At 42.0% G+C, this 16204-nt stretch overlaps 1 protein-coding gene across 1 annotated transcript; it reads right to left on the bottom strand.

Annotated features, from left to right (window-relative positions):
* Nucleotides 1-1024: 1024 nt before the first annotated feature.
* Nucleotides 1025-15811, bottom strand: LOC115315177 (probable CoA ligase CCL7). Its single transcript, XM_040216909.1, has 7 exons — nucleotides 15689-15811; nucleotides 14676-14870; nucleotides 13708-13967; nucleotides 12937-13105; nucleotides 4542-4686; nucleotides 2187-2447; nucleotides 1025-1158 (listed from the first exon to the last, which is right to left on the bottom strand). Exons 1-7 carry the CDS (start codon nucleotides 15809-15811, stop codon nucleotides 1025-1027), a joined length of 1287 nt encoding a protein of 428 aa, XP_040072843.1.
* Between the last annotated feature and the right edge of the window lie 393 nt (nucleotides 15812-16204).

Here is a 16204-nt window from a genome sequence, read left to right as displayed (position 1 = left end):
ACAACATTTTATACCGTGTAAATAGATCAGATTTTAACTTTAGAATTTTAGAAATAGAACGAAGAAAGGGCAGGAAAAGACCAGTTTGTTCTAAATTTCAAGCTGATATATTTACAGGTATGTACCAACAAGCTCAACTCTTTATTGTTGTAATCAAACATTTGGATTCAGGTAAACAATATGTGACTGGTAAACAAAGAGATGTTAAGTCGTGTGAACACGACGTTATGTGTACGTTAATGCAGGCTGAATTTACTAACAGAATTTCATATTTTTGGTACCTGAAAACAAAAGTAAACTACTCGGACGATAAAATAAATTATATAGTTAATCGTTTCGAGGCGTAAATAGTGCCAATTGCAAGAACAACGCAGGAAATATATTCTCAATTCAGTGGTTCAAACCGGTTCGAGCCGGTTCGAACCGGTTTGAACCGCTATTTTTTGCTCCCCGGAACTGAACCGGAACCGAACCGAAAGCCGTGAACCCGAACCGGAACCGAACCGATAAAAAATTCGGTTCGACACTCTGGGGTAGACCCCTCCCTTTTCTCCTCCTTCTCCTCCTCCTCCCCCCCTTCTTGGATATGCTCCGTGGGGTCACCTGACCTTGGGGGAGGGGGTATTGTGACTTCCGGGGGGTGGTGTCACGTGACTTCGGGGGGGGGGGGGGAGGGGGGGTCGCGTGACCTCGGGGAGGGGGTCACGTGACCTTGGGGTGACCTCGGTGTGTCACGTGACCTTGGGTGACCTTGATGGGTCACGTGACCTCGCGGTAATGGCGACGGCGACGCCGACGCCACTCAGGCCGGAAACGGGCGCCTAAGAGCTCCCCTCTAAAATACTTGTCTTGACCATTTTTATAAATCTGTATAGCATCGATAGTTCGTGCTTTATGTCAGTGTCATGATCTGTTGTACTTAGAGGTAAACACACGTGTTTATTACTATCAAAACACAGAAGCACCTTCGTCGGGCGTTTCGCATTAGTTTAGGTATCGCTTAAAATGCTGACAGGCTCCACTATTATTTCCACATTTCCTTTTCATGAGCGACCTTCGTCTTGAGTTCTTGTCTCCTAACCTTTCCGTTATCAAACTTGGGAAGGTATTTCAGAAAAACAACTCCTCCGTACAGATGCTTGAAGACTGCTGCTTGCCCTGCAAACAAGAAGCCGAGGTTAAACAAGTACGAAGAAAATGCAAATCAATCTCCCACAGGCTTCACAATCTGCATCTGATTATTTATTGTGCAGGTAAAATACCTTAAAGTGTATAGATTCATATTCTTGAAGCTTTGTGGCTTTGAGAAAAGGCATGAAAGAAAGGGAAGAAATTTGACCCGGCGTGCCTCGAACATTTCAGGAAGCAAGTTGATGGTAGCCATTGAGAGGTTGAGGAAGCCAGGGAATCTCTTTAGCATGCCCGTCCCCTAGTACGCCTTCATTTCTTTTAGTCTTGCTTTGGCTTCGCATGCACACTCGAGGTTCGTGAGACGCTGAGACGTTATCAAGGCTAGAAAGCTCGCACTGGACGAGAGAAAACTAAAGGACATCCGTGCTGTTCTAATTCTGTCAGTGACTAAATGTTAATTTTCATCTTCACTCTCAAATCAAAGTTAGTTCAAGTTACCCAAGTGCCACAGAACAGAAGTTAACATCGTCAAGGTTATGCATAGAAACTTTGCATTTGTCACAATATTTCTCATGCAAGCCTTGTAAACATCGAATTATTTAAAAAAAAGTTGCCTCTAAAAACATTTGCTCTGATGTATGCAACACGCCTTATTTTATGGATCATATAAGCACGGCACTATGCATCTTACCTGGGCACGGAAGGTATTAAGATTATGTTTTTATAAACGGCTTAACACTAAAAGAAAATCGTATCAACGGAAAATATGTCCTGGATATAATTCCCCGCATTGTGTACGAGTGTTATTTTCCTGCGTGTTAAGTACAATGCGTTTGTTCTTGTATTTGTAGTTTTTAGCGTGACATTGTTTACATCGAGAAAAGGACTCATGCTTCACTTTACATTTCACGAAATAAAGTGGCTCATAAGCGGTGTTTTTTATTAAACATATTTCGTACATTAGACTTGCCACTTACACTTCTAAATGCAAAAGGTAGGACATGCTAACAAAACATCATTGGACGAAATGTGAATATTGTCAAGATGACATATACCTGCTATGAGCTCCTTCAACTCTGTCGCCAGGCTCTCGAGGTTTCCCTTGAAGCAATCTTTAAGAACGACACAAGCTGTTGGAGCCTCGCCATACTTTGGATTCGGAATACCCACAACTGTGACCTCTGCGACAGACTTATGGGTCAATAAAATATCTTCCAGCTCAGCAGGGGCGACCACATTGTCCATGCATTTTATCATTTCTTTCATTCTCTCGATGACATGAATCCGTCCTTCAGTGTCGTAGTAGCCGAAATCACCTTAAAAATCAAAATATCATCTTCACGAGTTGTGATGGCCATACGTTTTTGTTTTAAGGCCAAACTTTAGGGTGATTCGATCTCATCACGGTGAGTACCAAATTCTAACGCAGGTCAGAAGTGTCGACGAAGAGATATGCCTTGCAGTTCGGAAATTAGCCCTCGTCCTGCCTCCACGGCCCTGCAGAACGTATGCAAGCAGTACCTCCGCGTAGTGGTTTATGATTGTTTTTTTTGTGGCATTAACAAGTTTCTTGCAATCCGCTTTGAAGATAATCTTAGTTTTGTACTAAACTTAATGTACAGCGCGTCCCCGAAAAAAAAAATTTAGAGCGTAATTTTTTACTGCAAAGTAGACTACTCATCGCCGGGCTCTCAATCTGCGCTACGGTTCGGACCAGGCGCAAAGTGTTGAAAAATAACCACTATACATTTCAAATGTTCGTCTTTTTTTTTAACTTTCCACGGGAAATAGGGTTCATTCCCGGTAGCTGGCGCCATTCGCTTTAATATAATCGACGGCTTCCTCGTACAGAATTTTTCCATTGAAAATTTTTAAAAAAAGGATGTTTACAATTCTCTGTAATGTCGAATTATTGAGGAGGGAGAGGGGAAGGTATGCCCCTCCTCGTTCCCCTCCTCCTCTTCTAGATCTGCTCCCCTTTCATTTAGCGGGAAATGTTTGCAAAATTTCCTGCTAAATTTAGTGGGGAAATTTTTCCGTTAATTTTAACGGGGAAATTTTCCCATAATGCAACGCGCGGTTACATCCGCTTGCATTATTCCCCTAATGCATCGCACGGTGTTACACCGGCGGCGACGCCGCTCAAGCCGGAAAAGGGCTGCGCCTAAGAGCTGCGTTCCTAAAAGGCTTACAATTTTTCAAATACATAACGGCAGGCCCTAAAACTTTGACATCTGGTCTGTTCACTACCGTCATTTGGAGGGAGACTGAGCGTTCAGGGGTGCCTATTGTATTTTTACTGCAAAGGAAGGCACAGTACATTTTCTGGGGGAACACGCACTTTTTTGTGTGTGTCAGCCTCAGCTGGTAATCTAAAGTTAACATGGTTATGAAAACAGGTTCGCAACAATAATGACTCTATTGGCGCTAAGCTATTGGCGAGTGTTTTTATTTATTGTTATTTTTGGTATGACGGAACCAAGACAGCCTAACTTCGGCAGAGATTAATGAGAGACAGAATTCAGTTGTCTGGATTCCAAACAGATTGTGGCATCTTGTGGTGACAAGAAACACATTTGTGATTGAAATGTGCAAGCTCGGGCGTGTGTTTAAAAGCATTCAGTGCAAATTTGATGTATGCATTTTGAGATTCTCGCTTCAAACTTGTTGTCTGGTGTGTGCCGCGGTCGATGGCGTTCTCCCAAAGCAATCATTTCTTTATTTCGAGTTCTTTAAAACGATAATTATTTTGCCGTTTTTAAATGTTTTGTACATTCGAGCATGGGGATAGTCTCCTGGCTACATTCATTTCTATATGCAAATTAGTAGACATTTGAAACATCTAGGGTTATTAATTATTGTCGCAGCACCGCATCTGGGTATGTCTAAAATACGATTCAGAAAGTATGCGAGCAGGTGAATAATCATATTCGAGAAATAAAACCTTGAGACAAGGAAACAAACGGGGACATACAGACCGCCGTCTCAAACCAGCGCAGAATACAGCTGTCATTTAATTCCACAACGGTCTTGTACTTTAAAAAACTCCATCCAAAGTATACACATTCAAGGACAGGAAAACTCACAGTACTAGAAAGCCTCGAGCACGCAAAAAATGACAGCTGTATGCTATGGTGGTTTAAGAGGCAGTGTGTATGTCCCTTTTTGTTTCCTTGTCTCAGGGTTTTGTGTCTTAATTATGAGGGTGTGTTTACCACTTTCACAACACACAATTCTTGACTAACATATACTCGACGAAGAAATTGTTGGCAGAGAAATATGATGAAGTGCGCAAAAGCATGCCGACTAGCTAGCTAGACAGGCACAATAAAACCGCTGGTGCTTGATATAGGATATTGAATTACTGGTAGTGCTCATTAATAGCAGAACAAATGAGACGACTGCTGTACCTGTACGGTACCAGCCGCCAGAGTTCACAGCTTCAGCGGTAGCTTCAGGACGCCCATAGTAGCCTTTCATAATGGATGGTGTGTGAATTTCGATTTCACCATTTTGATATGGGCCGAGAGACTCTCCGCTGACTAGGTCTGTAACCTGGGAATCAATTCAAAACTACATTTACTCTTTATTTTTAAGAATTGAGATCTGCTTAGTAAAAGATACCGGGAAACATGACGTTAATAAGACGATGACAAAGAATAGAGATACACAGGACAACCGCTGTTTTTCTCTCGAACTCGAATTCGAACGAACCCTTACCAACTCGCCCAAATATCCAAACTTAACAAGTGACAGCTGGCACCACCGTCTTCGGAAATTGTTAAGTATCTGTGGCAATTTATGATAATAAATTGTCAGATTGTAATGTTTAGTCTTTCTACGAGTACTTACACCCTAAAAGTTGTCGGATAACGGTAAATTAATTCAAGGTTGCGCAATGCAGACGGACTTTTTAAGGCAAGAGGAAAAAGGATATGTTAATAGACTACTTCCATGAAGCCGTGCTTGCAACACGGCGCGCGTTGCACTCTGGGAACTAGTTGGCCAGGGAGGAAAGTGGCATGGTTTTCGTTTCGATCGACACGTCGACAAGAGGCCACACACAGAACTTGGACTATTAACGGCCGTTATCTCATGCTTTCTGGTCTCGAGAGCGTCATTGGTGGTCTCTAAACTAAACTAAATGGCCAGACCTCGAAGCTTCAGCACAAACAATAAGTATGCATACATCGAGCTCGAGCCTTTACATTAGTATTGTTGATCAGTTTCTTTCGTGCGTCCATAGACGAAATATAACTTTTTGCGATCCCTGTTTTTCTTAATACGCCTGAGTACGCGAGCTAAAACTCTGAGGCGGCATTGAAAAGCTCCATTTGAACACATGCACTTCTCATCTCTTATCTGTACTGCCCCGCAGACTGCACGAAGTGAAGTTGCCAACCGCTTGCATTCCACTTATATTCTACATCGCGTATGCGCGTAAGGTTATCCTGCCAAGCACATAGGCACATTCGCACACACAAACCGTTTTAAGAAAGCAAAAGTCGAGCACTTGTGTGAAGAATTTTGCACCGTTCACCGGAAGGGCGCCGGACGGGCATGAACCCCTGTGGGGTGCGCCAAACGAACGAAATTATTCAAAGCGCATTTGACGGTTACTTATGGTTATAAGATTTGTTATATGTTTGCTTTCTTCCTGACTGACTATGCCGGGATAATTTCAGACACACCGTTTTGGCACAGATATTGGGCGTCAGGAAAAGCTCGTTCAAAAAGGATTACCGAGGAGTAGGGGACGTTTGTTAGGGCCTCCGTCGTAGCAAGCCGATCGAGTGTTTGCGAAAACTTAATCTTCAATCAGCATAAAATTTGAGTGTGAGATATATGATCACACGAGGAACACATGATAGTAACTTTTGTGCAGTAGCGAGGTCGAATTTATTGCGTTTCTTTAAAAGTTCATGCGCAAATGCTGGGCTCAACTTTGATAATCCTGTGAAGATGCGGCTTGCTTTTTGCCCTATGAAGTAACAAGAAGCGGACGTTTGGCAAACAAAATACGTGTAGGGCTCAAGGTGACCAAATTTCAGTTGTAGTTCACTAGTACTAGACGGGATTACTGACATTGAGCTCAAAGATGCACTCGTGGGGTAAGGTGACTAAGCCACGTCTTACTACGTTTGCAAACACACGCACAATATCCGGTGTTTCGGGAACCAAGGAAAGTGCCCCGGTCTTCATTTTGTATCGCTCGAGAATGAGTGTATTGTACATTCGTAAAAGTCAGATGATCGAAAACGTAATCAGCGCGTTCGGTCGCGGCGTGATAGCATGAGATAAACCAGCTAACTCGAAACCGAAACTCAGCGGCCAACTAGTTCCCAGAGTTCACTGCGTGGTATTTCGCCGCGATGGGGCGCGTCGGTTTTGGAAGAAGTCAATTAGGGAAGTTTCAGAAAGTAAGTACCTACTGGTGCATTAGTCCCAGGAGAGTATTTCTTTTCTAGTCATATATGCGCAGTTGTGTTCCTTGGTCTGCTAGTCACACCCCGTTGGTGGTTATTTTTAAGTGATTAATATTCTTCAGATTTGTTTTGCAATTATTTTATATAACTAAGCAGAACGACACGCCGACCTCGAACTCCGGTTTATGGTAAGTTTTCCTTTTGTGTGAAACAAATATTTTACAAGCCAGACCCCTTAAGATGCAATAGAAAAATTATAATTTGTATTACTGATTAGCATATAACAAAATGCGTTATGCAGAGACGAGAGCGAGAGCTTAAGAACGGCGACAGACAGGAATATAGCGCTCAAAATGTATTGCGAAGCGCTAAGGTTATATCTTGTCACGAAACGAAGAAATGTGACGGAATTGAATGAAAAATTATTGGGAACTCACGCTTTACAAATTCCTAATCTTCCTAAATATGCCCCTAAAATTTCGACACCCGTGTCTATTAAAATTAGAAACCAAGACTTTATTACCACAAACGGCTTTTACTACCCGAAGGAAAAACCCATCAATGTAACCCTGTTTGGCAGTCAATGTTTTCTAGTGGACCGCTGACTGTGCCTGACTGTACGTTAAGCATGTCTGATTGGCCAACAAGTTACTCTGACCGACAGTCAAACTCCAGTCAGACTCCGCTTGTCGGCTTTCTGATGGTTTCCTGGTGGCAGTCGGCCGCCGCGAAATGCCATCAGGATGTCTTGGTGGCGATTCTGACTGTACATCGATTGTCTCTGACTGTACGTCAAAAAGCTTTGACGTGCAGACAGACGTACGGTCAGAGGACGTAAAGTTCGTTCGGATACCACTATTTCGTCAAATCTATGAATATGAAAAGTAATCTATGCACGAGAAAACGATTTCGGGACGTGAGCCCATAAAACCGCTGACGTTAGAGATATGACACGCAACCGACCGACAACCTTGATCAGAAGCCCGCCGAAGCGCCGAACACAAGGGCCGAACACGACACTTCGCTGACTTCGCTTCGCCCATAGAGGCTTCGCCGAGCTATCATGAACGATCGCTCTCGACTCGTTTTGTTTGCCCACTTGCTCCAACCTGTCGATCCTGCCCGGGCTCTACAATGTCTTATGTTTTAGTAGAATTTATACTCGACAAGACCCAGCCTGTTGTGAGTTCCGACGATGAAAGGGACTTTAGCGGTGTAGTTGAAGGCAAGGTGTACCAGGTCTACTCGGCCGGTGACGCGCGAACAAAAGGATCGTTCTACGACGCGAAAGTACTCTACAGGGCAGGTGAGTAGAACTGAAGTACGGCGAGTGATGTACGAGTGCTTCGCATAACATGCTGACGGCTTAACTGGATTTGCAGCCGAAGCATCACGTATAAAACGAATAGTCAAAGCGAGTTTCCGAAGCAGTGGCATAGCAGAGCGGTTAGGGTTCCCGATATGTACGCAAGTGGTCGCGAATTCGAGGCCCGGTAGTCCTGCTTTTTTTTTTTTTTTCTCTCGAACATTTTGTTTTATTGAGGCATTTGGCGATATTTATGATTACGTATAGCTTTGCTCTTATATAAATGCTGCCCTTGTTGATGAAATTCCCTTGGCAGTGGCAGTCAGACGTCATCTGATGGACCATCAGATGACGTCTGATGGTTCATCACGTTCCACCAAGGCTACTGACTGACAGTCAGTGTCCCAAATTACGTACCTTGATGAAATTTTCAATAGGGTATAGATGCTAGACAATTTAGCACAAGTCTCAGGCGGTAGACTCTTTAAGGGTGGAGAAAACCTTTCGCCGCAATATGTAAAACGCCTTCACATGAGGTGTTATATGGAAAGCTATATTGAGCTATACAGAAATCATAGATAATCAAGTGTTTCTCAAACAATGCTGTGTGCCTTTTTTATGGGCATCTTTCTTGCTGGACGCACATTCAATCCTGACTTAAACCAACATACAAGGAAAGAAAGAAGACAGAATGGGTACACTCCGTGTCTATTCCCCGGAACGTATGTATGCATGTTCCTCTTTTTACGTGTCCATAAAAACATTTTCAATGACACTAGAGCTTTATCGAGGTGTTTGAAGCATGAAAGTGACGTACCATATAGATCCCACCGTTACTCGTCGTAGAGTCATCATCATATTAAACTACCGTTTTTTTGTTGTTGTTGTTTTTTTTTGCGATACATACGTTTTACAATTGTTTGGGTCATACCCCTTGTAAATAGAAGTTCTCATACATACTTTTTTTTTGTACATAAGTCGCACGTTCGTAGAACTCTCGCTTATACGTATATTTACTATCGGCGCGTTAAAACTTCACTGATGAGCTTTCATATGGGCATTGATCACATCATATGCGCAAACGAAGGCTGGCCATTTTCAACATTCTCACAAGCCAATCGAAATAGTATAATTTTGAGGCAAAGTTCAGAAGTCTGCACTTATAGAAACATCTTCATAAAAGTCGCTAAATAGAAAAAAAAGCGTCAACTCAACGTTTTTAGGAAAATACACACACAAAAAAACACGACGATTGCATTAAAAACTACAGTAATAACATGGTCAATTAAACGCTTCTCCAGCATCAAGGATATTTTTGAACTGTACCTTCAAGATAAGTTTTATTGTAATAATATTCTTATTTCCATTTACGTATAGACCGACACGCGGAGCCGTTACGCCTCAAACAAGGCCTGCTTGGCATTCAACATGAAGTTGCTACCACCGAAGTCGACGACTCACATCGTGGTTTATTTTTTTTTTTTTTTCGCGAAGCCACTTTACGGCCGATATGGTGTAGGCATACAGGTTCCTCCAAGCCTACGATTACTTCGAGTCGGCTTCCGCACTGCCGGCGGGATCAGCAGACTGGGGGTCTGCCGAAGTGTATTTATTAATTGATTAAATACACTCATTGTTTTCAAGTCAAGGTATGATATTTTTCCTGCCCTCATGACCACAAGTCATGACAAGCGGTAACGCTTTGTCCGTTGTGCAGTCTAGGCGGTAACACGTTAGAAGTAACGGCGTTAGGAGAAGCCCGTTACTTTTTCAGTAACGTAGTAAGTAACCTACCCATTACTTTTTCGACACAGTAACAGGTAACGTACTTACGTTACTATTTCAAGTACGTTACTCGTTACTACTTCCCAAGTCTCAAAGAAATTACACCAATGTCTTCCGTCTCTTTAGGCGTCAAGCCATGTGAATTGCTGATTTTTCTGCGTTTTTCTTTGCGTTTTTTCTCGTGAGTATCTGGGTGAAGCCGTAAAAAGAGATAAAGTAATTACGTTCAGTTTCTGCATCAACACAATGTTCCTTGATATATGAGCTTATGTTGTATCCTGTATCGTCAAAACAGTAAAAAACGTGTTAAATTATAATTTTAAAAGTGACGCAGAAGTATTACTTTTTATCGGTAGCGGTAACGCGTTCCTTTCATTTTTAGGTAACGTAGCTCGGTACCGCGGACCTTTTGTTTCCAAGTAACGAGGAAAGTGTTCCATTACTTTTTTTCGGTAACGCATACAACACTGCCGTCCTCTCGCCGATCCCCTCCTGCTTGTTAGCACGGGCGCAGCGAGCCTCTGACGAGCGTTTGGCCGGTGCTTTGTGCGCGAACACCGTGCAAACAAAATCCGGGTGGTCTCGATCGGACGACCGTTTCCCTGCATGCAAGCAAGCCTCGGGACGGAGATTGAAATGAAAGCCGCACTTGTATTCAACAAAGTGCGTGCCGCACAAACGGTCGTTCGCGCGAGGCGACCATTTTTTTTTCTATCAACGGATATTATTTACGTTCTCCGCCTTTCAGATTCTACCGGGAACTTGTGGAAACTCACTCTGCTACTTTTGTTTGTACTTTTCGGTGCAAATAACGACAATATAGCTTCGCGGCATGCTGAAATGCTATGACGCCCATGCGAAACGTGCGCCTTTCTGCCCATAACACCCGGCTCCCGCGCGATCGCAGCGCCGCCGCAGCTCCTGGACGTCAACCCCGCTTGTCGGTCTATACATATTGCGGGAAATGTCTTAATCTCTTGGGAAGATCGGTGTTCCAATATTGCAATGAACGCCTGTAAGATTCTAAAAAAACATTACGGTACCGACTTTGCAGATTATAAAAGAAATAAACCTATCATTTTTTGCTACATCTAAATAAACTGTTTGTTCCTATATCACACTAAATAAGCATGTGAACAATAAGTGGGTAGTTAATTTTTTAGGTGTTACCAAATGAAGAAAGCATGTACCAGTTGAGGTATTTCAGACATACCTTGAATTTGCTCCCGGCCAGAGGTACTCCACTATGGTCAAAGGTAATTTGACCAACAGGTGAGCAACATACAATACCAAACGTTTCGGTCATGCCGTAGACATTTATGAGTGATTCCACGTTGAATATTTCACGAATTTCCGTTGCAAACAATTTCGTTACTACCGATCCACCTGCCATTATTCGTTTTACACCAGGTATAATATCGTTGTTTTTTCTAGCATTATGAAAAATATCCCCCATCCGGCCAGCTAAGCCAATAAATATAGATACCTGTAAAGAAAAAAAACAAACATATCGTAGAGTGCTTTTTCGTTTCCAAGCACAATAAGGTAATTATTTGTATTATTGTCACGCCGAAACACAGGCACTTTGATTGAAGAATGTACAAATGTTGAATAGCCAAAATGTATGTAAGCATCCAGACAGCCGCTTCATGTCGGGAAACATTTCTAACATTCTCATTCAAAATAATGCGTTATTTTTGTTACACATAATTGTTGTGAGCGAGAATTTTTATTTCAGACTTATCGAAGGCTAGTAGTTTTGTACTTGACCTCTTATTTGGCTTAGTCTTTTTAACAACGCTAAAACGCTGAAAGCTCGAGAATATATAGTGTCAAATCAATGTCAAAGTTATCAGAAATATAGCAATCATATACGCTCCTGGTGAAAATGTTGCCAGTATTTCTGAAATAGTCTGGAATACGGAGTGAAACATTCTGCCATATATTAAATTTGGCCTGAAATTTTCAAAAACCAGAAGCAAAAAATTAGAGGATTTCATTAAACAAGTAGGAGTTTCTGCAGCAGCTCTGACTTTGAATTAAAGTAGTGAAACTGATTAGTTTATTTACTGACACCACTTACAACCAATTAATATTCGCCATCAAAACTTCGCTGAAAAAACAGCCTTGAATTTGAACGTAAGAGGGACAAAGGTCTCTTTCTTCTTGACTATGCTCTTGCTGCGAAACCAAGCCAGCATGTTTGGAACTTATAGAAGCAAGTTACAATCGCAACGCCAAAAACCACCAAGAGGGGATTTGAAGGGAAAAAAGCTATTGCTATACACATTATTTGCCCGCAATTAGGATAGAGAATTGTACTGTATGCTAGCTTGATATATATATTTTTCGTAAGGCCTATCACGAATAACTTTCGCAGTGTGATGAAGACTGAATACATATCTCATATAAAGATTAAGAAAAAGTTCTTATTTATGAAAACCTTCCTTTAAGCGTCCGTTTTTGGCACCAAACAGTTCATGTCGACCGCAATAATGTTCGTATGAGGAGCGTTTTATTTTCTGACAACGAGAACAAATACACATTACCGCCAACCTAGTTTTCTAAATTTAGTGCCATGAAAAATGCCACTGCAATACGCAGATATAGCTTCGTGCCTTGAGTCAAGAAAAGGAATAAAACGTCCACATCTTGTAAACCCTGAGATGGGGAACGATACAAAAACGGACGAACACAACAAAATCTTAGAGATTTTGTTTGAGATTTTGTTGTGTTCGTCCGTTTTTTTATCGTTCCCCATCTCAGGGTTTACAAGATGTCGATTGATTACCAGCTCGCCTGCACTCTCTCACTGCTTACAATAAAACATGATTGTTATATATATAAAAAAACATTACAGGAGGACATTTAAGACTGCTTACGTGTAGGAATGCGAAAGCCTTCCTACACGCAGCGCATTCCTGCAAGCAGCCCGCCCTGTCTTCCTATCGCACACTGCGCTCTGGCGGTGATATCGCGTTCCCCTACTGCGTAGGCGCGGCGAACCCCGCCGTCTCTACGGCTTCCGTGACTATGCATCTGCGTTGCTGTGCTTTTGCCCAATGGGAATTTAACTGCCGCTTCGCTGCTACAGACGGTTAGAAGCAACGCCGGCTTCGCTCCATGAGACAGTTAATGATTTCGCATTAAACATATTTTGTTGAGGAATGTAAAATAAGAACCAATCACTGTCTGCTACTCTTTAATGAATGTATAGTACTCGGCTTGGTAAGGATAAACCATTCTGCGATATGATCGGGATTTCTAGTTCTATCTTACTATTCTCACCTTAAAGGTTTTGAGAGTTTTCAGAAAATCTTCGTACGAAATCAAGGGATCCGTGATGACAGTCTTTGCACCTAAAAGCATAGAAAACATGGCTACCGCGAAACCCGACACATGGGTGAAGGGATTCCAGTCCAAGAAAACATCGTCTTTGGTGCAAATTTTAGAAGACCTGAAACCCAGAATAGATACGCATGAATATTGGAAGTTTTAAAGACGAAAGAACGCACCAGATATCCCCTTGTCAATATAATTTAATATTTAACTCTGTATAAAGTAACATATCATGTGCTTGGCTTTTAATATGAGTTGCTCAAGAAGTGCGACATAATGAGAGAAACAAAGATATAAACAAGAGATGCACAAAGATTCGGGTTCCTACTTTTATTTTACTTCTACAGATTTTTAGTGGTAATTTTGCTTAAAATAAATTTGACCCATGTGGGCCCGAAAAGTATTATTATTAAAAGTATTATTAGGATACAGTTCCTGGTTTACATTGAGTTTTAATTTTATAAAGCAAGATCAAGCTTCCTTTCTGATATCTTTTTATTCGGCAGGTTATCGCTTTTATTACTCCAGTAACCACTTTCACAAAAGAAGTTGCAGTTCCTTCATGTCGACATCGGTGATTATTTAATATAAGGTCTGCTTATGCGAAGCTCATTACATGCACTCCTTCCTTTTTTATTAACTTGACAAATTACATACTGAGCATAATTTACATCCGTGCCTTTACACAAAAATAAAATAAATGCGTACTACCGGTCTTACAGAACTTTACTCTTGTTTTCAAAACAGATATAGATGTTCCCTTCCATCATCAGGTACCTGTATGCGTAGAACGAGGCACAATACGCTTTGTGCGATATTTCCACACCCTTCGGGAGACCCGTTGACCCTGACGTGTACAGAATGACCACAACTTCTTTCTCGGTCTCTGTGGGCACGTGGGGTTTGAAGGACGCATCAGGAAGATCTTGGAAAAGGAGAATGTCGATGAAACCAGGCGCACCTCCTACGGCGAACAATCCCTGCGAAGTGAAATAGAAAGGATCTGATAGAATGCTGTGCCCGTTGCCTGGTGAAAGAAACTAGTGGACTCGAATTCCTAAACGCAATAGATATGTAATCCCAAGGGCGATGGAGATAGTTTTTTTTTAATAAGAAAGGAATTAAACCTTAAAATTAATGTATATATGGTTGAGCATACTGAGACTTTCAATCTCAAACCCGGTAGTGCCAAGTCGAATGATGCAATTGCAAAGAAAGACTTGATCGGCCCTTTTGCTACTACAGAGTTAGCAAGTCCGATTCACTCTCTCGTAAAAAAATTTGTTATCAAAGTAATTCGTTCACAAACACTTCCAAGTGAAAAACAACCGTGATTTCTCAAACATCCAAAAACACATGCCATGATTTTTTTGTTGTTGTTGTGGCGAGGGTGAAGTATTTTTATCCTACTATCTTATTTTGGCGAGGAAAGTAAAAGCATTGTTTTATTGTCTGTAAAATGCTCCAATAATTAAACAGATAAGCACTTGCGCACCTTAATGATCGTTGGTATATTCCACTTTGCAGCCTGTGGCGCGTTTTGTAGGTCCATTAGTAGAAAAGTGCAGTGGCTGTCTTCAATCGTATACACCAACTCCCCTATAAAACAAATCTCATTAGACTTACTATTTAAAAAAAAACTGCCTAAATGAATCTTCGATTCAATTTAAAGCGTTTTGAGTACTCACTTTCCACGTCTTCGCCATGACGAGCGTCCCGCCCGCAAACATAACACCAAATGCCGCGGCTACATTTTCAACGGTGTTGTCAACATACACACACACCTTGGTCCCCGGTTTAACACCGTATTGATAAAAGCCTACAGCGTATTTACGTATTTTTTTTAACAACTGCGAGGCGGTCAAACTTTGGTAGGCGTCAACCTAAAGAAAAAGTAAGGAACGGAAAGGGTGTCGTATAGACGAACGCAAAACATGTTGTTAAAGAAGCTGCTGCTAGAAAATCCGTTCATATGTGTTGAGTGGCACATTGGTACGCTTTAAAATAGTAAGGGAAAAGCCCGATAACAAAAAAAAAACATCTTTGTTCCGGAAAATTGAAGCCTGAACAAGCAAGCTGTAAAATTGTTATTCAGGTTGAGTCGATATATTTGTCTTATATACCCAGCAGCGATGTTAGATACAGTGCTGAACGTTTAAACGGAATGAAGGTTGATCCTATTATAGCTTCTTATTGTCTTTCCTTATACGCGTCACGCTACTTCTCTAGTTTTAGACCGAACTTCATTGAGAAAAAGAAGCGACGAATCTCTCCCAGGGTCGTTCACTGTGCGCGTGGCATCACAAGCGTGGCTGTTGCGCAGCGCGCAAAGCGAACCTGCGGTCGGGTGAAGTTCGTAGGTTCTTCGCCGCGAATTCGCTCCATGGAGTTCAGCCCTCAGTTTATCAACTCCACTGCAATAACAGAAGACCGCTAAATGCTACTGGGCGTTCAATAAATCAATGAGGTGTTAGGCGCGGACGCAAGCACTACATAAGTTTTAGAAATAACAGGCATGTTATCTGCACTGTCACGTAGGCACAAGCTAAAATGGCTGATCTTATTATTGTGAAGTTTACGCCAACGTAACACGGGAGCTAGAAGTTGCCATTATGTGAATAGCTCATTGTTCGCACACTTTCCAGGCGAATTTTGGAGATTTGCATGATCATCACATAAAGCAGGGGACTCGCATACTCACAATGATCACCTTGTGTGATAGCTTCTTCAAGCGTCCTTCTATGAGTTCAGAAACACATTTGTTCCCAACGTCAAAGTCCGGAAATGGCGATTGTATCACTTCGTTCGCAATGCGAGCCGCCATGCTTACCGACGTTCGGAGGTTTTTCTAAAGATGTAAATGGGGAGGCAAAACGATGGTAATAGGTTGAAAAGTACTTCATCTGTGGTTCAATAAGGCAAGAGCAATGATCAGGCAGGATCTATCGTTGGCATTCCGCTCTTCAGAAAAAACCTTACCGCCAAGTCTGTAAAGCCCGTTTCACTGAAAAAGCGCAGCAGTAAAGTACATTCAACGATGCATCAGTGCTACTATCAGTGCTGAGTTACCGCTCAGTAATTAGATCTGCGTAGTTTATTTGCGTTGAAAAGGGCAGAGTCGCCTACAGCTGAGCGCTAATACACAACTACTATGGAGCAAAGTCAGTTCTTTATCTATAACGCTGTTTTAGCGCTGTGCTGTAGATGCGAATACGCC

This window comes from Ixodes scapularis, unplaced genomic scaffold, assembly GCF_016920785.2.
Source record: "Ixodes scapularis isolate PalLabHiFi unplaced genomic scaffold, ASM1692078v2 ptg000225l_1___fragment_2___debris__unscaffolded, whole genome shotgun sequence".
Taxonomy (NCBI): domain Eukaryota; kingdom Metazoa; phylum Arthropoda; class Arachnida; order Ixodida; family Ixodidae; genus Ixodes; species Ixodes scapularis.
Note: the sequence above shows the minus strand (reverse complement) of the source record. Positions and strands in the feature narration are given on the sequence as shown.

Bases quoted from the DNA above. Each gene is read 5' to 3' on its own strand.
- LOC115315177 (XM_040216909.1), bottom strand. From the start codon at position 15,811: ATGGCGGCTCGCATTGCGAACGAAGTGATACAATCGCCATTTCCGGAC. The intron at 14,871-15,688 runs GTGAGTATGCGA...CTTTTTCTTTAG, and splicing joins TATCACACAAGGTGATCATT to GTTGACGCCTACCAAAGTTT. The intron at 2,448-4,541 runs GTACAGCAGTCG...TTGATTTTTAAG, and splicing joins TGGCGGCTGGTACCGTACAG to GTGATTTCGGCTACTACGAC.